This window comes from Neoarthrinium moseri (genome assembly GCF_022829205.1).
Source record: "Neoarthrinium moseri strain CBS 164.80 chromosome Unknown scaffold77_Wmoseri_CBS_16480, whole genome shotgun sequence".
In the NCBI taxonomy this organism is placed as follows: domain Eukaryota; kingdom Fungi; phylum Ascomycota; class Sordariomycetes; order Amphisphaeriales; family Apiosporaceae; genus Neoarthrinium; species Neoarthrinium moseri.
Genome location: NW_026055191.1, coordinates 25,414 through 46,764, shown reverse-complemented (window position 1 = coordinate 46,764; position 21,351 = coordinate 25,414). Strand labels below are relative to the sequence as shown.

At 56.1% G+C, this 21,351-nt stretch overlaps 9 protein-coding genes across 9 annotated transcripts; 5 read left to right on the top strand and 4 right to left on the bottom strand.

Moving 5' to 3' along the window:
- Positions 1–76: 76 nt before the first annotated feature.
- JN550_011971 (uncharacterized protein) lies at positions 77–2,359 on the bottom strand (the record flags this gene model as incomplete). Its single annotated transcript, XM_049310396.1, has 3 exons — positions 77–1,915; positions 1,985–2,251; positions 2,315–2,359. 3 exons carry the CDS (start codon positions 2,357–2,359, stop codon positions 77–79), a joined length of 2,151 nt encoding a protein of 716 aa, XP_049166040.1.
- Positions 2,360–2,739: 380 nt separating this feature from the next.
- On the top strand, positions 2,740–2,967 carry JN550_011970 (uncharacterized protein; the record flags this gene model as incomplete). Its single annotated transcript, XM_049310395.1, has 1 exon — positions 2,740–2,967. One exon carries the CDS (start codon positions 2,740–2,742, stop codon positions 2,965–2,967), a length of 228 nt encoding a protein of 75 aa, XP_049166039.1.
- A 1,321-nt stretch (positions 2,968–4,288) lies between these two features.
- Positions 4,289–5,533, top strand: JN550_011969 (uncharacterized protein; the record flags this gene model as incomplete). The annotated part of the gene is made up of 2 exons (XM_049310394.1): positions 4,289–4,654; positions 4,706–5,533. 2 exons carry the CDS (start codon positions 4,289–4,291, stop codon positions 5,531–5,533), a joined length of 1,194 nt encoding a protein of 397 aa, XP_049166038.1.
- Positions 5,534–6,883: 1,350 nt separating this feature from the next.
- JN550_011968 (uncharacterized protein) lies at positions 6,884–8,290 on the bottom strand (the record flags this gene model as incomplete). Its single annotated transcript, XM_049310393.1, has 1 exon — positions 6,884–8,290. The coding sequence occupies one exon, from the start codon at positions 8,288–8,290 to the stop codon at positions 6,884–6,886; it is 1,407 nt and encodes a 468-aa protein (XP_049166037.1).
- Positions 8,291–9,047: 757 nt separating this feature from the next.
- Positions 9,048–10,353, bottom strand: JN550_011967 (uncharacterized protein; the record flags this gene model as incomplete). Its single annotated transcript, XM_049310392.1, has 2 exons — positions 9,048–9,597; positions 9,647–10,353. The coding sequence occupies 2 exons, from the start codon at positions 10,351–10,353 to the stop codon at positions 9,048–9,050; spliced, it is 1,257 nt and encodes a 418-aa protein (XP_049166036.1).
- Positions 10,354–11,683: 1,330 nt separating this feature from the next.
- Positions 11,684–12,305, top strand: JN550_011966 (uncharacterized protein; the record flags this gene model as incomplete). The annotated part of the gene is made up of 2 exons (XM_049310390.1): positions 11,684–11,723; positions 11,815–12,305. The coding sequence occupies 2 exons, from the start codon at positions 11,684–11,686 to the stop codon at positions 12,303–12,305; spliced, it is 531 nt and encodes a 176-aa protein (XP_049166035.1).
- A 245-nt stretch (positions 12,306–12,550) lies between these two features.
- JN550_011965 (uncharacterized protein) lies at positions 12,551–13,577 on the bottom strand (the record flags this gene model as incomplete). The annotated part of the gene is made up of 2 exons (XM_049310389.1): positions 12,551–13,405; positions 13,530–13,577. 2 exons carry the CDS (start codon positions 13,575–13,577, stop codon positions 12,551–12,553), a joined length of 903 nt encoding a protein of 300 aa, XP_049166034.1.
- Positions 13,578–15,092: 1,515 nt separating this feature from the next.
- Positions 15,093–16,468, top strand: JN550_011964 (uncharacterized protein; the record flags this gene model as incomplete). Its single annotated transcript, XM_049310388.1, has 3 exons — positions 15,093–15,161; positions 15,268–15,933; positions 16,007–16,468. 3 exons carry the CDS (start codon positions 15,093–15,095, stop codon positions 16,466–16,468), a joined length of 1,197 nt encoding a protein of 398 aa, XP_049166033.1.
- A 1,021-nt stretch (positions 16,469–17,489) lies between these two features.
- JN550_011963 (uncharacterized protein) lies at positions 17,490–20,513 on the top strand (the record flags this gene model as incomplete). Its single annotated transcript, XM_049310387.1, has 2 exons — positions 17,490–19,914; positions 20,005–20,513. 2 exons carry the CDS (start codon positions 17,490–17,492, stop codon positions 20,511–20,513), a joined length of 2,934 nt encoding a protein of 977 aa, XP_049166032.1.
- Positions 20,514–21,351: the final 838 nt, after the last annotated feature.

Sequence of the window (21,351 nt, the reverse complement as noted above, 5' to 3'; positions counted from 1 at the left end):
CCTCACGCACGGAAGGGCCGACACCGCAATCCTCCAAGTTTCGCAGGGGGGTTTACCGCCGCCATGTAAACCTGCCCTACAAGCCTGCATCGCCGGCGGGGGTGTTGCCGGCGTCGTCGTCGCCGGCATCGACGCCGTGGAAGGCATCGCCAAAGGCCGAGTCCTCCATGAAGTCGCCGCCGAGGTCGGCCGGGGTGTCGGAGAAGCTGGCCAGGGCGTCGCCGGCCGAGTCCAGGTTGTCCAGGGAGTCAAAGTCGTTGGCATCGAAGCCGATGGAGCCGGCGGCCGGGGTGCCGGTCGCCGAGGGCTGCTTGCTCGCGGGCTGGGACGGCGGCTTCGGGGTGGCGGCAGCGGCGGCAGCAGCGGCAGCAGCCTGGTCGACGGATGTGGTGGGGTTTGCCGAGGTGCTGCTGGGGTCGGGCGTCACGCCATCCTTAGGCACAACAACCCAGTCCCCGCTGCCGGTGCCTTGGTCTGGCGCGGTACCTGAGGGCTCGGCCTCGGTGCCGGTCATGTCAACGTCCTCCTCCTGCTTGGGGGGCGCTGCTTGGGGGGCGGGGGGAGGTGGGTGCGGCGAAGGGCCGTTCAGGTTTGCTGGGGTGCCAGATGTGGATGGAACAGCGGACGACTGGGCTTGAGGCGTGGGAAAGTTGTTGCCGGGGGTGGAGGTAGATGACATGCCTGTATGCATTTGGTCAAGCAAGCCGGCCGCCGTGCCGCCCATGTCGATGTCCTCGTGGTCTCCCATGATGGAGCCGCCCTGGGAAGCTCCTGCGCCAGGGTTCAAGGGTGCCGATGGCTGAGGCGTGGGCTCTGGGGCAGGCTCCTGGTAGCCACCATCTTGGATACGCCTGAGGTCCTGGATGGCCTCGGCCTGTCGACCCAGCTGGGCTTGGACCAACGAGACAATATCGTCAACCTTCTTGCCGTGCTTGGCGGTCCAACGGGCAGCGCCATCCTCGCTCTCCTCAGAGGGTTTCTCCAAGCTTAACAGTCCAGGTGTAACATCATCTACAGCCGTGCGCAAGTCCTTCTCGGCGGTGCTGAGCAGCGAGTTCTTCTTGAACTTTGCCATCTTCTTCTCGTGCTCTGCCTTCATCTTGGCAATCTCGTCATTGGTAGAGTCGATGCGTTGATTGACTCGCTTCTTGAACTCGGCGGCCTGCTCGTCGTCCAGGTGACTCTCGCCGCCCTTGGATGGCGCATTGATGGCATCTATACCTTGGGCCTCAAAGATGCCATCGGTGACCTTGGCGAGCTCTCCCTTCAAGCCCAAGCCGAGACTGGCGAACCCGATCTGACCCATCCGGTAGGGGGAGGAGAGGATCTCCTCCATCCACTCGTGGTTCTGCTGGTATCGGTGTAGACTGATTTCGCGAGGGGTGAGGTGGTCGAAGAGATCGCCACGCGAGTAGTCCTCGTCGTCATCGTAGGCACCCTCTGCGCCGAGGCCGGCGATTGCGTGTGGCACCTGGTGAGCAGCCTGCGTGGTCCTCGCGCGCTTGGGGGGAGGGGCGCCAGTCTGTGGGTGCGTAGGGTAGGCCATATTCTGGGGCACGGGTCTGTTGTTGGCATACACGGGTTGTCGCGACAGCTCCCGAGGCCAGGCGATCTGGGGCCAGTTGACGCGGTCGGAGAGAATAAACTCCTTGCGCTGGATCTGGCCGCAGCGCTGGAGGTGGGCACGGGTGTCCATGATGTGCTGGGCACGAGGGTCGCGGGGGATCATCTGCACGGGGATACGCTCGTTGTTGTCGATAGGTCCGTAGTGCACCAACCACAGGCTCGGGTCGACCTGAGGCGCGTTGGGGTTGTGAGGAGCATTGGAGGGGCAGAGGCGGAAACGACGACGCGAATGGGTGGCCACGGGTTCCCCAACGGAGTATCCTGCTTTGTGGTAGTACATCTCCAGGATCTAGAGACAAAAAGAAACCAGGCGGTCAGCATAGCGACGGAACAAATGGAGGTGCAATGTAATACGCACAATCCCGTTGCCCATGTCCTGGGTGAAGTACTGTTCCGCCGGGGGCCAAATATAGCCATCACTGGCGAATTGGGTGCCCAGCAGCTGCAGCGGCTGCCATGTGAGCATGGTGTTGCCATTCTCGGGGCGGTCTAGATATGTCCAGAAGAAGGGCGCCTTGTCGCGCGCGATTGATGGCGCGTTCATCAGCATCTGGGTGACTTCGGGTATCTCAACCCGGGGCTTGTGTGTGTAGCGGTATGTCGAGACGAGGTGCACATGGGGCAGCTACGCGAGGGCATTCTGTCAGTATAATCGCAGACATCAACACGAAATGATGACAGGACGTACCAGGTCCCGATTGACCCCATGGCTGGGATCTCCCATTGCAGACATTGTGACGGGCGAGGCGCGCGGACAACAAGCGGGATGGAGTGCACTCTGCTCAGCTGCTCGTGGCCACCAGAAATCAAATGCGTGCGAAGAAGAGCGACAACGATGCTGGGTTGTGGCGATGGCAGGCCGTGCGGGCGCAACGAGGGCTGGGTGCGACGACGAGGCTGATGATCCAGTTCTCGATTTCCAGAGCCGCGTCTTCGCGACAAATTGACCAAAGCCAGAGGCTGAGCTAACCACGGGCAAATCAAGCAGGCCAAGTAAGGAAGTAACTGACTGAACTATGGGGCTACTGTGGTAAAGTCACGGCCTCACCCAGTCAAGCCAGCGTGGCGCACCGGCTGGCCCGGCAGCAAACTGGGTGTGGCTCAGGCACATCCATGGCCGGCCTGGCAGCCTGGACGGCAGTCAACAGCAGTCTGGCGTTTGCCCAGGCGGCCCAGGCGGCCCAGGCAGGCAAGGCAGGTGCTGGGAAGGCACTAGGAACAGGCACTGGTGCCCGGGTGCCCGGCTACCTCCAGGGCCCGGACACCTCGCAGCACGTGATCCAGTTCAGCCACACCAGTGCCGAACACCCGGAAATCATGCGCTGGAACACAACCTGCTGAACTTGGAGCTCAGATGCCTCACAGTATAGCAAACAGAGACGGCGAGAGATGGCGACCAGCAAAAGAACCAGTGTCAACAGTTTTCCTGAAAAGATCAACATATCCAGATCGACGGCGATAGATCCGTTACGGTGGATGATTGTATAAACACGATGTGCACATCTCGATCGCCTCCGAGGTAACTCAACCAGCAGTTGTCTTTCTCCCGATCAACCAAAGTCATGCAACGGCATCGCTTTTCTACATAGCACATGCACAGCTATCCCTCAGAATGCTATGTATTCACTCTTCTCGGCTGGGGTCTTGGCATTATTCCGCGAAAAGCTGTCTCTGGCTCGCCTGAAAGCTTTCCTCGATGAGGCGGGTTTCAGACCCTGCAGTAGCCTCCGTGTTGTCAGAGCCTCAACAGGGATCCCACACATCATGACAGCTTGCCCGTGGGCACCCACACCCCCAGGCCCGACTATTCTGGCTAGTGCCGAATGTTTCGAAGGCCGCAGACGGTGCCCTTTGTCTGTCCCTATATCACGGAAGGATTGTTGAACCCTTGTTTTGGTGCTGCGTCTCGCATGCTACATGGTTAAGCTTAACTCATCCACCCTGTTTTATAACTTCAGTCGACCACAGGGGGCTCGACCAACGCATTGGGTTGGTTTTCATCGTTCAGTGGCAAGGGCCTTTAAGACTCTCTGCTCACTGTACTCCCGCTTGTGCACATCGGTAACTCTTCCTCACTGTCCGAGCCAATCATTTACGTCTCTGGCCGTTTCGTTTCTCTCTTGCGGCAAGGTTTGCCAGTACCTATGGACCATGCCTGTCAATGACCCTGGCGCCGTCTCAAGACTCGCCTTTCGCAGGAGGCGGCCCAGCTTCTCGTCCTGCCCACCCTCGTCTGATCCGAACAACGAGCCTGTCACTTGTCAACACAAGGGGTAGCTGAGGTATGCCTGGACATGAGATGGCGTACCCCACCCATACTCTTGCTGCCGCGGATCACTCAGGCAAAAATGTTGGCATTATTGGCAATGACATATCCTACAAGATCGTGGCAATCCTCCTCGCCCTACCCAGGTTTCCTTCCTTTCCATACTCTCGTTTCTGTCCCTACGGTCTTCTCTTTCTGTTCTTCTTAATAGCTTCTGGTGAAGTGTTTCTTTCGTGTCCTTCCTTTATACACGCCTGCAGGTCAGCTACTCCGGACAGTAGACCCATTTACTTCGTTTGGCTTGGTTGTATCACTACAAAGTTGATCGTCCAGCCTCTCCTTAATTTTTGACTTATTCAAGAGAAGAAAGCCGTACCTCCCAAAGTAACCGACAAGATGAGACACGTTCTTTTCACCACGGCCGTGGCCGTCCTCGGCGCGAGCCTGGCCGGCGCTGCACGCAACATCACAAACGAGAACTCTCGCGGCGAGGCATTCGTGCCTCAGGCTGGGCTAAAGCAGCTACCGGGCGCCCAGGGAGTGGCAGTGAATGCGGAGGAAACAGCGACAGCGGGCGCGGTGTCACTCAAACCTATTCCTGGTAGTGCTGTCGAAGCATCCAGTCTTCAACCGTTGAAATCTCTTTCAAGTGTTGCGAATGTCAACACAGGAGCTCTCCAGGCTCTTCCAGGAGCTACTACCGCGGCTCAGATCGGAGCGTCGAGCTCTGCTGCGGCTCTCACGCAGTTGAGCACAGCTTCGGTAAGTAATGGCTCTGACTCTCATGGAGTACAACATACTGAAGAACCATAGGCGATTGCTGCAGCCACATCCGCGGCAGTCCAAGGATTTTCGACTATCTCAGCTGCTCCCCTTGCCACAGGACTTGCCGGCCTTTCAAGCGTCAGCTCCGCAGCATCGGCCATCCAGGGGTTCCAAACCATCGGCGCGGTAAACGCCTCAGCTGCTGTGGAAACGGGCGCTCCGGCTTTGTCATCGGCTGGATCTTTGGCACCTCTGCAGACGCTGGCACCTCTTTCACCAGGGGGCTCAAACGGTACAGCTGTCTTGAAGCCCCTTAACAGCGGTGAGGCCGTCACTGCAACTGCCTCGGCCATCGCAGCTGCAGGATCCGGCGGGGCTCTAGAGCCGCTTCCAGGAACTCCGGTCACAGCCGGCACGCTTCAACCTCTACCTGGTGCGGAAGGTGCTTCTGCCACCGGTCTCCAGTCCCTCGGAAGTGCAACGGGTGCGAATGGTGCTGAGGCTACCGGTGCCACATCATTGCAACCACTTGGCGGCGGCTCCGAAGGCGGAAGCGGTACCTCACTTCAACCCCTGGGCGGCTCCGGAAGTGAGGGTGCTACCTCGCTGCAGCCTCTTGGTGGTGGCGAGGGTGCCACGGCAACGTCACTGCGGGCCTTGAGCAGTGCCACTGGACTTACAGAAGCAACTGGTACTTTGGCGACGGCAGTCCGCACTGGGTTGAATGGAACGGCCGGGGTCGCTTCTGCCACCAACGGTATCAGCGCCGCGGCGACGACCAGTGCCAGTATCCTTCCCAATGGGGCCGCTGGCTTAGCGCTACCATTTACGGCAGTGGGCGGATTCGCTGGCCTGGTCGCTTTTCTTCTCTTATGAGAAGCCTGATGACACGCAATCTTAACCCGAAACGGAATATGCTGTGTGGAGGTAAATCCTAAGCTATCGATGGCTACCTAAGTAGGTGTCACTGGGGAACATGTATGCTAGTAGATATCTGAGAGTGGGCTCGATGAACGAAAGACAAACAGTCCGCAATGACACAATTCTGAAGTACAAGCCACTCCCCGTGAACCCTCTAATTTGCCTAACCTGTCGACAGCCTCAGGTTTGAGAGTTCGAAAGAGCTGGTCTATGATTATCTATCTCTTCATTTCAATTGCCAAAGGAAATCTTACACATCTTGTCACTTAACCATCGAAAGCCCGTACAATATTGACTGTCCCGAACTCTAGTTATCCAGCCATCACCCAATCAACAGCCAACGTAAGCCCAGCAGAATACCATGGGGCTCGAAACCTGACGACCACAACGCCTCGACCTCACAAATCCTGTTTGCCTCTTACCTGATGCAACTTCTTGGCCGTTTACATAATCGTGTCTCGTGGATTTAGGCTCTTTCCGAGTCCCGAAACGGCGGGTGTCTCGGGACCCAGACATCCCGGCGTGACGGAGAACCCTGCGCTTGCAGAAACCCTGGGCCTCGCAAAAGCAGTGAGCTAGGACGGGGTGTTTATTCAGTGGAGAATGCAGGGTCGCTTCACCTGCTGGAAGGTTATCTTGTCTTTCTAATTTTTCAAAATCTCCCACTCTTTTTTTCACAAGCTTTTCGTCCTATGGTTGTGACAGCTTGGCTGGCTCTCCAAGTGTGATACGTACCCTGTAGGCATGGCTAGCCTCAGCGCGTGGAGACAGCTCTATAACGCTTGAATTGTATACGGTGAAGGAAGTCTCTGCCATGCACTGACCAAATACTTGTACTTGAATCGGTGTTGTCGTCGTCTTGGCCGACACGCGTCGCATTCGTTTCAGTCAAATCGAATATTTGACTGGTAAATGAGATATTCTGGTATAGTAGTATTCAATGGCTGGGAGAGGGACACATCAAACTGAATGAAGGCCTCTCGGCTGTCTGTCCATTACACACAGAATTGCGGTAGTATTCTTCTGAAAGCACGTGTCTTCTAACCAAAAACTCCTGAGCGTATATCCAGTCTGGTCCGGACCACTCCCTGCGTCTGTCGATATGCGTGCCATTCCCATGTACCACATTTTTTGAACCACCCCTCTCAAGACAACCCTTCATTCAAAAAAAACATGTAGAGCTATTCGTCCGATATTTTAAGATATAGACCAAGATCTGTTGAGAATCCGAGCCCATTGCAGGGTCTAGGCTGCCGTCTGCGAGACTCGCTCGCGCCATGACGGCCCCGGCATTCCTCCAAATTTCTATTGCTTCAGCTGCAGTCGTGCGTTCCATCCCACGATACACCGGATCAGATCCCAGTCGCCGCCGAGGCCGACCCAGTCGGTGACCACGATGCCCGTACACGCATCGCCGACGCCCAGATTATTCGGGCCCCTGCCGGCCTCGCCGTGGTTCAGGCACAGGTACTCGACGATGGCCGGGTTGACCTTGGCGGCGATCTTCTCGGGCCAGCAGTTGGCGTTGAAGAAGTTGCTCGCCGACAGGAAGTTGACGAAGAAGGGCAGGTGGTCGGGCGCCGCCGGGTCGCCGAAGGGGCACGTGGGCTCGCCCGCGCGCTCCAGGTGCGCCCGCGCCAGGTCGATCTTCTTGCCGATGTTGTGGCTCTGGTCCATCTCGTAGAAGTCCTGCACCCGCGCCAGCCCCGGCCCGCCCGTCACCTTGTCGTCGCAGTTGTCCGGCCACTCGCTCGTGTCGAGCCCGAAGCCCCGCCCGCCGTGCTCGCCGTTGAGCGACTCGTCGTTGCCGTAGCGCCGGAGCAGCACCACCTTGCCCCGGGCCTCGCCCAGGCGCGGGATCCGCGGTTCCGTGAACCACCGGTTCCCATCGCCGCAGTACCGATCCCGCAGATACTTGGACAGCTGCTGATCCGTGCCTTTCCCCGTGCCCTCACGCTTGAGGCTCATGATGAGAGTCTCGGAGCGGTTGGCGTCCAGGAAGGCGTAGACGTCGTTGAGCATGTCGTGGAAGTATTTGTTGCCCGTCAGAGAGATCGGGAACGCACTGTGCACCAGGATCAAGTCCGAGTTGTCCGGGCTGGTCTGCAATCTAACGTCGAAGAACCGCACGCCGTTGTCGAGCTGCTCACGCACGTTGGCGGCCTGGCATCGGACTGAGGGGAGAGCGACGTGGCAGGTTGGGCTGTTGTGCGTGCCCGGGATGGACAAGGCCGACAGCGGCCAGTCGTCCCGCAACTCCTGCATCCAGCTGCCCAGGTTCGCGGAGCTGAAGATGGAGAGGCACGAGCCCGAAGCAACATACACGGCTGTGAACTCGCGGGGCCCATCGTCCAGCTTCTTGAGCACGGTACTGCGCCGCGAGGAGGTCGGCACGTCGACCTCGTACCGGTGGCCCTCAGACTCGAAAGTCAGCCGCACCACCTCGCGGCCATTGGGGTCCGCGGCCTTGACATCGGTGGTGGTGTTTCCAAAGCAGGGGAGCGGGATGGAGACATCCCGGCGATCGCGTGCGTCGCCCTGCGGTGTCACATTGGGGGCCACCGAGGACGAGTTGAAGATGCCCGTGATCCTGCTCGTGATGTTTCCCATACGATTGTCTCCCCCATTTTTCACCGGCTGCCCGTCAAACCGCTCCACGAGCTTGAGCTCGAGTGGGGTGGCGGTGAGGTTCCGGATGGTGAGGTCAGTCATTTTGGAGTTTGGTGGGGGGTTTCTCCTCAGCTCGCGGCGCTGGTGACACTCAGCTCCAGTGGATTCCAGTCCTCTTTTGCGATGAATTTTCCGATGGCGGATGGTGTGCCTAATTTTATGAGGACTAATACCTTCGAATGACTTGAATATACCTGCCTCAATCATGCAAGAATTGCAGTGCATAAGTAAAAGGCTTACTTTGCCGGAGGCCCCAAAGCTGTAAGTTGAGACTTTAGTCCATGTTGACTATTCCTGTGGGGCTGTGCCAGATCGAAGGCTAATGCGGCTGAATCTAGGCGTCCAACCGCGCAGCGAGACTTGAGCTTTCTTGAAGTAGCATCTTTCTGGGAAGAAATGAGGGAAAGCTCGGATGAAGAGTGGTGGCATATCTGCGGGTGATTGCAACACCGTGGTATGATATACCCCGACTATTCGGGTACAGCGTCAAGTGACGGGCATAATACAGCAATTGGGGCGACCGTACTGGGAACTTTCTACGTGTATAGCCTTGGTAGAATTTACCAAGACAAGCAATCGAGGCACAAACACGTCCTCTCATGTCAATTTACCAGAGCAAACATTTCTCATCCAAGGGATGCCTCCATCCATCCGAAAATGTCCGAATGGCGCTTTGGCTGTTGAAAGATACCCCCATCCCCTTGTAGACCTGCATTTAAGTGCAACAAATGACTACGGCGCATCAGCCAGACTTTTTGTAAACCACGTCTGTTCATTGGTAAGATGAAAGCCTCCGCTGTTATAGCTCATCCTGATCTGGGGCAACTTCTCGATACGGCCGACGGTTGTAGGTCCAATGACCTTCTGCATCCTCCAGTATAGCCCGCATCACCTCAATATCAGGGGCGTGGGTGCCATGCTCCAGTGGGCCCTGCTCTAGGGATAGATCCGCATATCTCCTCGCCAAGTCCGCCATGCCAAACTGGTTGTAATTCAATGCTGCAATAGTGTACGCATCCGCAATCTTGAAGTCGAGTCTCTCTTCCCGATACAGGCCGATGAGCTGCTCTACCATGTCGGGCGTGCTTTTCCCGTTGTTGAGATCAGACAGCTGGTTCTCAACCTGGTAAATTTTGTAGAGTCTGGCGTCTGACGCGTCTGCTTCCTCTCGGGGGAGACTGCATTGCGAGCAAGTGCAGGCAAACCCCCACGAGGTATGAGCTCGTTCCTGACGCACTGATCTGGCGCGGAACGAATCAAGGTACGAGATCGTCAGTTCCTCGCCCGACTGGATTTCTTTGATGGCGTGGGTGTGATGTGTCAAGTTCTGGTCAATGTAGAAAGCCACGCTACCGACAGTCAGTAACACAGTATACCGGGAGCCGTGGGTCGCCTTACTTCGGCCGGCAGTCGTGGTTGAAGCGCGAAACGTCCGGGAAATTGCCCAAGTGTTGGCCGTCCTCCCCTCCAAGGATCACCTGGAAAGAGTTTGTGAACAATATATCGCTGACCTTGTGCCCGCCAAGCTCGCCGGCCTGGGCCAAAAACTGCTCTCGTCTCATAGGGGGTAGCTCAGAAACCGCTACATCTAGTAGAGAGTACTGATCGTCCAGGTCGAGTTCGTCTACCAGTTTCCGGTGGACCAAAACCGCGGGCTTAGCAGTCAGGATCGGCTCGCCCTTTCGAATCCGTCTGTTGGCAATCATCCCGATGCCTTTGCCGGGGATCTCGGTGGTCCGAAAGTTGGCAGGCAGTTCTGACCTCACTGTTCTTGAAGCAGAGCGCTCTAGTATCCGTTTCCTGTTTGCTCGAGTAGTCACGACAGACATTCCGACAGATGATGCCTCCCCACTAGTCCATACACAATACTGGTCTCTGCAGCTGTGAGCCTTCTCCAATGCGTGCAATCCTGGGCTTTCATTTTCGCGATGGGCCGTATTGGAGTGACTGAGGAATCCTCTGAGCCTGGAGAACCCATCGGCAAGATGTGTTGGCGGCACCAGAGAGAACTGGAAGGGACTCCGTGGGCAGATTTCCGGCTCTATAAGAGAAGACAAAACAATGCCTTGTAGATATGAGAATACGAGGACGTGCGGTGACCTCATCCTGAGAATATCGATCTTGATGAGCAGGTTAGGAACATTACCTGTGATTGTTGGATGAAGAAGTAGCAGAAAATGTTTCTGCTCTCGCTGTTGTCGTTGGAAGTGGTAGGTTGTGACCAGAGGTCATAGCTATACGTTTGGCGTTTCATCTGATATTCCAGAGTTTGGAGGAGCATCGTTGGCTTCGTGTACTTGGCCTCAGCTCGAAACGGCAAGTTCCAGTCCAGTTCCATGGCAAACCGAAGGAATCCAGAGTATTAAATGTCATTCTTTCCAGCTGATACATCCTACCGTCTTTCGTTGAATGCAACATTTGTTTTATCTTCTGCCGCAGTTGCTAGGTCGCTTAGCCTCACACTGGAAGCGTTGCTTGCCCCTGACAAAGTCACGCTTGTTGAATGCAACCATCCATCAAAAGCAGACGGCGGGAACGGCTTCCAAATGTTTTGAATTGATAGCGCGTAGGGACCTCTTCCCGCAACGATATCATCTCCAAATACGGCTCGGTTCAGCCGCTGGCCTGGGTCTTGGATGGCCCTTAGATCCCGCCTTGGAGGAGAGCTCCACGTGGGCGGGCCCCTGGAGTCGGTAAAGGGTGCAGGTGGGTGCCCAAGGCTTGGGTTTGCGACTGCACCTCTGCTCCTGTTCCTCCTCATTGGCAACGGAGAAGGTGCCGCAGGCCAAAAAACCAAGATCTCGACGAAAGCAGCTGAGACATGAGATGGCTAAGAGCTTAAATCGACCAAATTACGTATGATATCGTCACCAAGCAAGACCGGAAGTTTCGAGGTCACTATGGCCTTTAAGTTCTGGCTTTCCCAGAGTCCAAACAGAGTTGCCGCGAGATCTGCGAAGGGGCGGTCACAACCAACAGGGGGTTTAGTTACCGTAACTTACAGTTGGACACAGAGAGGGCTCCACCACGAACACATGTCACTCCCTTGGATGGCGGCGCCCAGGGCAGCACGGCACGAACATCGAATCCAGACCAGACCTGACGCCAGATCTTACCGACCAAGAAGAACCCTTGAGTTCCCCCCACACCCCGGTCAGCTCGCCCATGCATCACAACACGTCGGCGACCCTCTTGCGTGACCGCTATTGAAGCCGATCAATTTTTTTCTGATCTGTTCAGCCCTTCCCGCGTTGCTTTCCTGTTGACGCCGAAGCGACGCGCGCATATAGCAGCCGGAGGCACCGCGAGGCACCTTCGCCCCAGAAGCTACACACATACACGGCATCAACTAGCTCTACATCGCCACAACCCCGGTCGAGGCACGCGACCTCGAAGCAGCCTTCGCCCAGAGACTTTGGGACAGCCACACACAAGATGGCAAACGATCACCAATGGATCCTTGACCGTCTGGACGGTATGGACTACCTCTACCACCCGCAACCCGCCCCAGCCTTGCGAGAAGCTTCTTTGGACTAACACGCACGCGTTTTGCCGCTCCTCTCTAGGCGTCCTCCCCGACCAGACACTCCAGTTCTTGTCCGACCACGTGCTGGCGCGCGAGACGCCGTTCCAGGCGACGCTGCGGTGGGCGCAGTCGGCGGTGCAGCGCGGGGCGGCGGCGGCGTGGCCGGTGGTGCAGCCGGTGCTGGCGCGGGTGTCGGACGTGCTGTCGGACTCGCCCGACATCGTCTTCGTCATGACGCTCGTGGGCATCGCCTTCGCGGCGCTGCAGATCGCCCTGTGGGTGCACCGCGTCATGATGTTCTGGACGCGCCTGGTCTCGCGCCTGCTGCTGTGGGCCGTTGTCGCCGCCCTCCTGGCCGCCGTGTGGCAGCGCGGCCCCGAGGCCGTCCTGCGCGACGCCGTCGTCCTGGGCAGCAAGGCTGTCGGCTACGCCACCATCGTCAAGAACATCTGGCTGGCCGAGTACGACAAGTACGACTCGCAGACCAAGAACAGTCGAAAGGCCGGCCGGGCGAGGGGGACGGGCAGATAGGGACCTGTGTGTGTGTGTGTATGAGGGATAGCTGGGTCCTTACGTTATGACTTTACGAGGTGTACGCAATGAATTAAATGCTCAAATCAGTTTTGGATTTTGGTATCAAATGCCTATCAAATGCAGAAACGCCGGCCGCTATGCATAATGTATCAGATGTTGGGTCCAAATCGTCGACTTCGAACCCTCCTGTTTTCCTCCCCCAGACCTAGACAGACCCCAAGTAAGGGCTATGCAGGTACTGGTCACTCCTCGGGCTCGTCGAACTCCTCATCCTTCAGTTCCTTGGGCTCCTGGGCTTCGTGGTACTGAATGCAGTCGTCGATATAGCTTAGGATGGCGCCCACGCTCTCCTCGTTCTGCACGTCGAGCTTCAAGTAGCTCACCATGCTGAAATTCTCGATCAGACCGGCCACGGCGCGGTTCAATCGCCGGAAGCTAGCACCCTTCATGACAGCGTCCGTATCCTGGGGGTTGGCCAAGATGTCGTCCTCGGCCGAGGTGCCTTCCGCCTTGCGCCGGGCGATCTCGGCAGGATCGTCATCTAGCAGCAACGGGTCGGGCGTGATGAACCTCTTGAGGTCCTTCTTGCGCACCTGGTCCTTCACCAGGTCCATCTTGGAGAGGATGTTGATGTGGGGGACTTCGAGCATGATCATGGCGGACATGGCACTCAGGGTTCCCGAGAAGAACTTGGCCCTGTCGACGACGAAAGTTGCCTCGAGCAGGTACGCGGCGCAGAGCCGGATGTCGAGGTTGCCCGTCCGCGTGAGGAAGCGTGCCAGGGCGGGCAGGATGGGCACATGCGTGTAGAGCTCGATCTGTCCCGGCATGTCGAAGATGATGAGGTATTCCTCGGTGAGCGAATCGAGGCCCTCGGTCAGGAAGTCCAGGTTCTCCATGAGGAACTCGAAGCAGTAGATGAGGCCGCCGTTGGGACCGAGTCCCATCTCCTCCATGACATCCTCGAGCGAGATCAGCTCCCTGATGTCCAGGTCGGGCGTGTGCTCGAAGCTCTCGGCGGCGGGGTCGAGGTTGACATAGAAGCAGGACCGGCGGTTGAGCTGGAGATGGGTGATGAGCGAGGCGCAGAAGGTAGACTGTGGGCGTCTTTGTTAGCGAAATTCCTCAGAGCTGGACTACCGAGCACACGTGAGGGAAAAGGATATCCAGCCCATCCAGCCAAGCATGGAGACAGGTGATAATCATGACATTGGGACATACCTTGCCCGCCCCAGCAGGGCCCATGACCATGACGCCGAACTTGCTCATCGTGAGGGTTGGGGGGGTATAGCTACGGCTGAGAAGTCGTCTAGTTGTCCTGCAGACTGGTGGGCTGCTACTTCTGTTGCTCGGAGCTATACGGTGAGACGATCACTTCAGCCTCGTAACGCGGTGCGTGCCGGACGTACAGTTGGGTGCCCTGCCTCGTCATATGCATATAGAGGGGCGAAGAAAAAAAATAATGGCAGTAATAATCCTTTAGTCAGTCACCCACCGTAGAGCGATGGAGGGGTACAGAGAGGGGTCTGTTAGGCTTGGCTCGTAGGGTGCCAGGGTCCCACGTTCCGCGACGCCAGTAAGAAGTCGGCGGACCCCTCCAGCTCGGCGGGTTTTTTTCTCCCCGGCACCAGAGGTGTCGGTCCCAGTTGGCTGTAAGCTGCAGAATCGGCTGCAGAACCGGCCGTTTACTCAGGGCCTCAGGGCTGAATCAACTCGACCCGCGACTGGCTATTGCGCGGGTTTCACCAGAGCTGTGTGTTAGACTTTCTTGTACCATTTGCCATCAGTGCCAATGGCTATGGCGCCTTTGGGCACTCAAGTGCTTCCGTCATAGTCCAACGGCTCGTGTTTGACGGCGTGCCAATTTTTCTGTCTGTCCATTTGCAAACCCTTGCCTAATGGACTCGCAGTACCACTTGGGTATGAGGGGTAGGGACGGGCGGGACGTGCAGGCAGGCAGCGTGTGACGGTCAGAAAGGTGCTCCGATCAGAGACAACAGGCGACGCCCGCCCGACATGCGTGCCGTGTGAGTCGAGATGCCGACTGCCATTTGTTGCCATAGTCAGCCCGGTCCTTGGTGCCATCAATGGGGCCTTATCTTGTACTATGTAATTACTGCAACTAGGCCGGCGTAGTCAGATTCCCCCCAACGCGGATGGAGGTTCTGCGTCCAGAAACAGTTAATCGTTCGGGCACGTTGTTCGCTGGCTCCCCCCCAAAGAGCCAAAGAGGGCCCCCGCAATCCAGGGTGAGGATGTGCGCTAAAGCGGTGAAAATCTGGCAGCGCGGTTGCAATTATGGCGCAATTGGGCCCCAGTAAAAATTTGGCCAGCGGCCAGGGGCCATGAGCGGACGGCCAGCCACGGGCTCGGTTGGTTGTTGCGCATTTCTCGACAGCGCTCCGGTACTCGATACCCGCGCCGACGCTGCCAGAGGCGTGCGCGCGCAAGTACCGCTACCTCCCAGCCTGCCCCTCCTCAGGACTCGGATGCCGACTCTCGGCAACTGCATTATCGATTGAACGGAGCGGCCAGAAAAGACAGGACCCCTTCCCAGAGGATCGTTTTCTCCCATTCTGCTGGACAAAACTTGCTTCCTTTTCCTCTCCTCCTCCGCCCCCAGTCCTGTCTCCTCATCCTTCCACTCGATTCGATTTTCTTGCGTCGTCTGGTTCTGGTCTTCCTGTCTGCGGATTTTCCAAAGAGTAATAGACTTACGACAAGCGCAAATCTTTACTCCCCCCTCGTTCCTCGTTCCCACGAAACAACCCCTCCACCGACACCATGCCTGCCACCAACGGAGTCACCGGCGATGCCTTCGCCATCCACAACGAGGGTGCTTTCCTCTTCACCGTGAGTTGCATGTCCCCGCCCCCGCCCGCGCGAGATTCCAGCCATCGCCTGCTCTCGCGCGGCCTGTGTCTGTCGGTGACCGGCCAGCGCTGACCGTGTCGAACAGTCCGAGTCCGTCGGTGAGGGCCACCCCGACAAGATCGCTGACCAGGTCTCCGACTCCATTCTGGACGCCTGTCTGGCTGAGGACCCCCTCTCCAAGGTTGCTTGCGAGACTGCCACCAAGACCGGTATGATCATGGTCTTTGGTGAGATCACCACCAAGGCCAAGCTCGACTACCAGAAGGTCGTGAGAGACGCCATCAAGGACATCGGCTACGACTCGTCCGACAAGGGGTTCGACTACAAGACCTGCAACCTGCTCGTCGCCATCGAGCAGCAGTCCCCCGACATTGCCCAGGGTCTGCACTACGACCAGGCCCTTGAGCAGCTCGGTGCCGGTGACCAGGGTCTCATGTTCGGCTATGCCACCGACGAGACCCCCGAGATGCACCCCCTCAGCCACTTGCTCGCCCACAAGCTCAACAAGGCCATGTCGGATGCCCGCCGCGACGGCTCCCTGCCCTGGTTGCGCCCCGACACCAAGACCCAGGTCACCATGGAGTACAAGCACGATGGCGGTGCCGTCGTCCCCCTCCGAGTCCACACCATTGTCGTCTCCGCCCAGCACAGCGAGGACATCACCACCGAGCAGCTGCGCAAGGAAATCACCGAGAAGATCTGCAAGAAGGTCATCCCTGCTCAGTACCTCGACGAGAAGACCGTCTACCACGTGAGTGACTCCCCCCCTACATCCTTGTACATGCTTGAAAATGTCCGAGAGCTTGCCACTGACATGCCCCTAGATTCAACCCAGTGGACTGTTCATCATTGGTGGCCCCCAGGGTGACGCCGGTCTGACCGGTCGCAAGATCATTGTCGACACCTACGGTGGCTGGGGTGCCCACGGTGGTGGTGCCTTCTCCGGCAAGGACTTCTCCAAGGTCGACCGTTCGGCTGCCTACCTCGCCAGATGGATTGCCAAGTCCCTCGTCCACGCCAAGCTCGCCCGCCGTGCCTTGGTCCAGCTTTCCTACGCCATTGGTGTCGCCGAGCCTTGCTCTGTCTACGTCGACAGCTACGGCACTTCTGACAAGACTGCCCAGGAGCTCGTTGAGATTGTCCGCAACAACTTCGACATGCGCCCCGGTGTCATTGTCAAGCAGCTTGACCTCGCCAAGCCCATCTACTACCAGACTGCCAAGTTTGGTCACTTCGGAACCAACCCCGACTTCAGCTGGGAGAAGCCCAAGGAGTTGAAGTTCTAGATTTGTGTAATACCATCTATCCGTCCCGTGGGGGAATTGGATTAAGCGGGAGAATCAACTTCTTCAGCATAGAAAGGCGTTTTTGGGTTAAAATCTTTTGTGATTCCCTCATCGGACCATATACAGGCAAGCATGGCGTACGGTATTCAACAAGACCATATAAAGGGAAGCATTGGCGTGCGATGTTCAACACCCGAGGGCGGGGAAATCGTTGCAAGATCGTGGGTTAGCTGATCTACGTCTCCCTTCTGGAGGCAAAATATACCTCCATTTGGCATGGAACCATATTTTTGGTTCCATCATCTGACAGACAAATATTCTCGGCTATCAGTGATTATTTAAGTGAATTGTTTTACACGGTGAGAATGAAAGCAAAAGGATCATCGATCAAGTCAAGCAACGACAAGACCCTCTTGACATATCCGTCAAATATATTTACCTGGAGTTTCGACAAGCTAGCAAGGTGTCTCAGCCAGTCTCCAGAGATATTATCTGACCATTATAGAAACCAAGCTCAGATCGTACCTTCAGTCCATTCGACAAGTTTGCAGGACTTCAGCCTCGACCAGGGGATTTGATGAGCTAAGCATTGAATACGTAGGGGACGCTTACGTTGAACTTTCGCTCTCCAATGGCATTCGTAGTTGATCGTTTCAGCTCTAACATGGCATGAGTGTAATATACAGATGATCTGGATTCGCCAAACATACTTCCTGTTCGGTTCGAATCTTCAGGGTGTCAGCAAAGCTGAACGTCGGTGTATCCACTAATTCCCCTGAACTTCATGGAAGAAAGATTCACGACCCCTAAATGCCAGCATCGATCCATCTGAAAGTTATGTTGGTGGATCATCGCCGTTGAAACGGGCTGCTCCACTACGTGCAGGTGGAACAATCGAGTCATCTCAATATAAAGACGACGTTTCAACTTCATAATTCATGGATTGTCTAGCTTCTTGAGAGCGGCTGTCCTTTTTGCCCCTACAACATGCCGAGTAATGGTAGCCCCAGCGGCCGTCCGAATGGATCACCGCAGTGCATCACAAATCGCGCCAACATCATTCCACTTGGCCAAGGTTGCTATGTTGAGAGCTGCAACATTTGGTAACCGCAAGGTTCAAGTCAACAATGGCCCTGCCGAGTATAAACCAATCTCGCACCAATGGCCGTTCCTTGCGCTTCTCGGTCTACTATTGTGTACACTGGTTGGTGCGATTGAAATGGTTGTACTAAAGCCCTCGAACAAAGCCGATTTCGGTTACATATTGAGCCATCGACAAGATAAACAGAAGCGCTCTGAGATTCTTGCAGTAACAACAGACTTGCAGCAGCATCTTACGGCTACTGGTACCTCGGGAGCCCCAACAGAATGCACTCTATACAGAACCGTGTGGCTGGATGAATACGTTGGAAGTATCGTCACGACGGTCGATACATTTACTAGCGACATTGTGACCATCTTGAGTACGTCCGACGCCGTGAGCGCCTTGGTGACTAGGACTGCGGAAGTTTTATCCCCTTCGGAGATTGGAGGACAAGACTGCATTACCAGCACAAAGACCAGCACCGTCATGGGAAGGATCAGAAAGTTCTCGACAGATTTTGCCAATATCAACACAGCGACCGTCACCAAATTATCGACTGTGATTACTGAGGTGCCGGTACCGACGTCTGCGACCTGGATGCCACCCCCAGAGCAAAGACTGCCGCCCGCGGGAACAATGAGTGACGGGGTAAACCCTCTCGTCATGCAGGAGGAGCAGAGCAGCCGAAAAGCTGATTTCGAAGTCAACATAAAACCTAGCAATCCTGTTGTCGCGGTAGAAACTACGATACTAGCAACTACGGCTGCTGGTAGACAAGGAAGCAATACTGACCTCACTGATCCCACAGCCTCGACCACCGAGCTGCCTGGGAGTGCAGTGGGAAGTTCTGAAAAAGGACCTAGTGGGCAAGCTGTGGTGACTAGTGCTATATTACCAGGAGGTAAAAGTGGTATACTGTCATTCGCGGCGGCGGGGGTACCGTCAACCTCGTCGATGCCTTTGTCTTTCTCCTCCAAGACTCTGGTCAGAACTCTGATAGACTCGCATGGCCATGCGATAAGTACAGTTGAGTACTTGGGGTGGATAGCTGAAGAAACAAGCATTTTGACGGATTCGCAAGGCGTGCCTACCGCCACTTTGATCTCGTCAGTACTTGTCTCACCATATACCACCATCCTGAAGGACGACGGGGACAAGCCGATAGCGACTACTACGTGGAACTCAACTCTAGTGCGGACTCCTACTTTTCGACCATCTGGCGATCTACAGACCTTGCTTCCGCCCTCAGATAAAGTGCTCACTGATTCCAACGGTAATCGAGTGACCACAAACGCCTTCTCCACGAGACTTACAAAACCGAGAACAACCCTCACTGACTCGAGGGGTGTTCCAACGGCCACCCTAGATGTGCCCAAATCCACAACTACGAGTATAATCAAAGAATATACTTCTGTCTGGGTGATATCCAAATGGCAATATTTCTCCGGAATGTTCCTCCCAACGCTACTAGCGACCCTCGTCTCCATCCCCCTGAGGCTCATCAACCTCAACGCCAAGCGCCTGCAGCCATTCCACGCAATGATGCAGCCGTATGGAGCCTCGGCAGGCGAGTCCGTTTGTCTGCGGACAGCCGGGCCGCGCACCGCGCACTCCAGTATCGCGAGCCTGACCAAGGGCGACTGCTTCCTCTTCCTCACGACACTCCTCAGCACCTTCTCCGTGGTCCTGGCGCCGCTAGCGGCCGAGGCCATCTCCATCAAGACGGACGGCGACTGTGCGCCGGGCGGTGGCACCGCGGCAGAGAACTGCGCCGTGTTTCTCTTTGCGTCGAGCGTGCCGGTGAGGCTGACCGAGGGCCTACTCATCCTTATGGCTACCACGCTGCTCCTGATCCTCCTCCTCTCCCTGCGCCGGCGGTCCGGGGTTAGGGAGAACCCCTGGAGCATCAGCGGCCTCGCCGCGATTATGACTGACCATCAGGTGCGCGACCTATTTTGTTCGCATAACTATGACACTTACAGTGTCTCCAACGCAGCATTGATGAAAAAGGCCGGTAATCGTAGGTTCCGCCTGGACTACTTCGGCCGCGAAGACTGGGACAATTACGGCATCATGATAGCCGATAGTAACAGAGGAATCTTCGATCTCGCGAGACGCAAGGAGAATACAAGCAACCACGCTCACACCCAGAAACATCAGCCCATCTTTGCGCTCCGCCTCTTCGGACTAAGCTTACACTTGGCCCTAATCTGCGGCATACTCGTTCTGGTCTTATATTACTACAACACGGGTGGTGATACGCCTTTCGAGCACTTCATGGACGGAGAATCCTTTGGCGTGCGCTTTCTGTTCACTGCGCTCGGCATCGTAAATGCGCATTGCTGGTCAGCTGTTTTCAACGGTAAGGAGCAACCCTCCCGCTTCAGGCAGCACCTTCATGATGATCATGGTGATCATATTGGGAATCTTGTGATCTGACACACACAAAAAGGCGTGGCAATTCTAGGCCCCTACAAGCGAATGTCCGAATGCGCCCAGCCGGCCGAGCGCTCCATCTTGCAGAGCCCGTCCACGAACCCCTTTTCAGGGCTCTGGTCGGCAGTGAAGCGGAGGGAGGCCCTCCTGGGCACCGTGGCAGCGGCGGCGATCTTCTCAGAGTGCCTCCCGATCCTGCTGTCCAACGTGCCGTACAGCGTTACCCAGACATATGTGGTCTACCTGGTATGCCACTGGCTCACCGTGAGTATATTGGGTCTGATGGCATCGCTGCTGGTGTACATGTTCTTTGTCCAATGGCCGCATCTGCCTGCCGACATGCGGTCTATTGCAGGTGCTGCATACTACTTGGCTAGTTTTAGTCTTCCAGGGAAACGAGAGGTAGACCCGAAGCCGAATTCCGGTATTTCTCAACTGATGTACCGGTTATGCGAGGTAAAAGGCGACTTTGGCTACGTCAGAGTCGGAATCGAGGCTGTAAATGCACACGAAGCATACGTATGAGTCTTGACAAAATGGTATTTCTGCAACTGAGTCATATGTCCTGGAGCAATCGAATAATTCTAGAATAGAGGCCTTTGCTATAGTTAGGTGTCATTTAACTACCATGGGGTTTCAAGGCTACCAAATAGACAAGCTAAATAACATCACACCAACTGGCTTACTCACTCTTGAACTCTCATTGGTTTATCTCCTCAAGTCAGTGCCGCTGACGAAAAATGAGTAACAACGCGCGGTTTCGCATCGAGTTCCGCTTCAACTAGGTCGGTCGGACACTTGCCACAGTCAGTCTTCCCGCAATGGCCAGGTAGTTGGCGTTGTTCGGGTATCGATATGGAGGCAATGTAGTGACAAAATATATCCTTACGACTTGATTTCAACAGTGTTACATAGATGGAACCTACTTGGATCCGTTCCTAGTTGCATTGATTACTACACAGATGCCCTTCGTTTATAGTCTAGCGATAATGATACTCGGGGCACAAAGTACGCGCGTACTATCAACACACATCGGCGCTATGCCCTGGGCAGACTGGCCATGCACGACAGCCGATACTATGCAACGCCGTCCACAGATACTTATTCCTTTGTACACTTTCGACCCAAGCTTCCCCTTTTACAGTCGCCGGAAACTCTTCTTCTCAAGCCACACCCGCGCCCTCCATCCCATCCCCACCATTGCTTATGCTTCTCCCCCAAGGTCTCCCCTGCCACAGGCCACGCGTGAACCAGGCTTACCTACTTTCCTAGCTCTCCAAAGCACGCAACCCGTCGGTTCCGAAAGCTACCAAGAGCGTTTTCCCTAGCACCCCGAAGCGCCATCATGGATCGGATAAGTCGG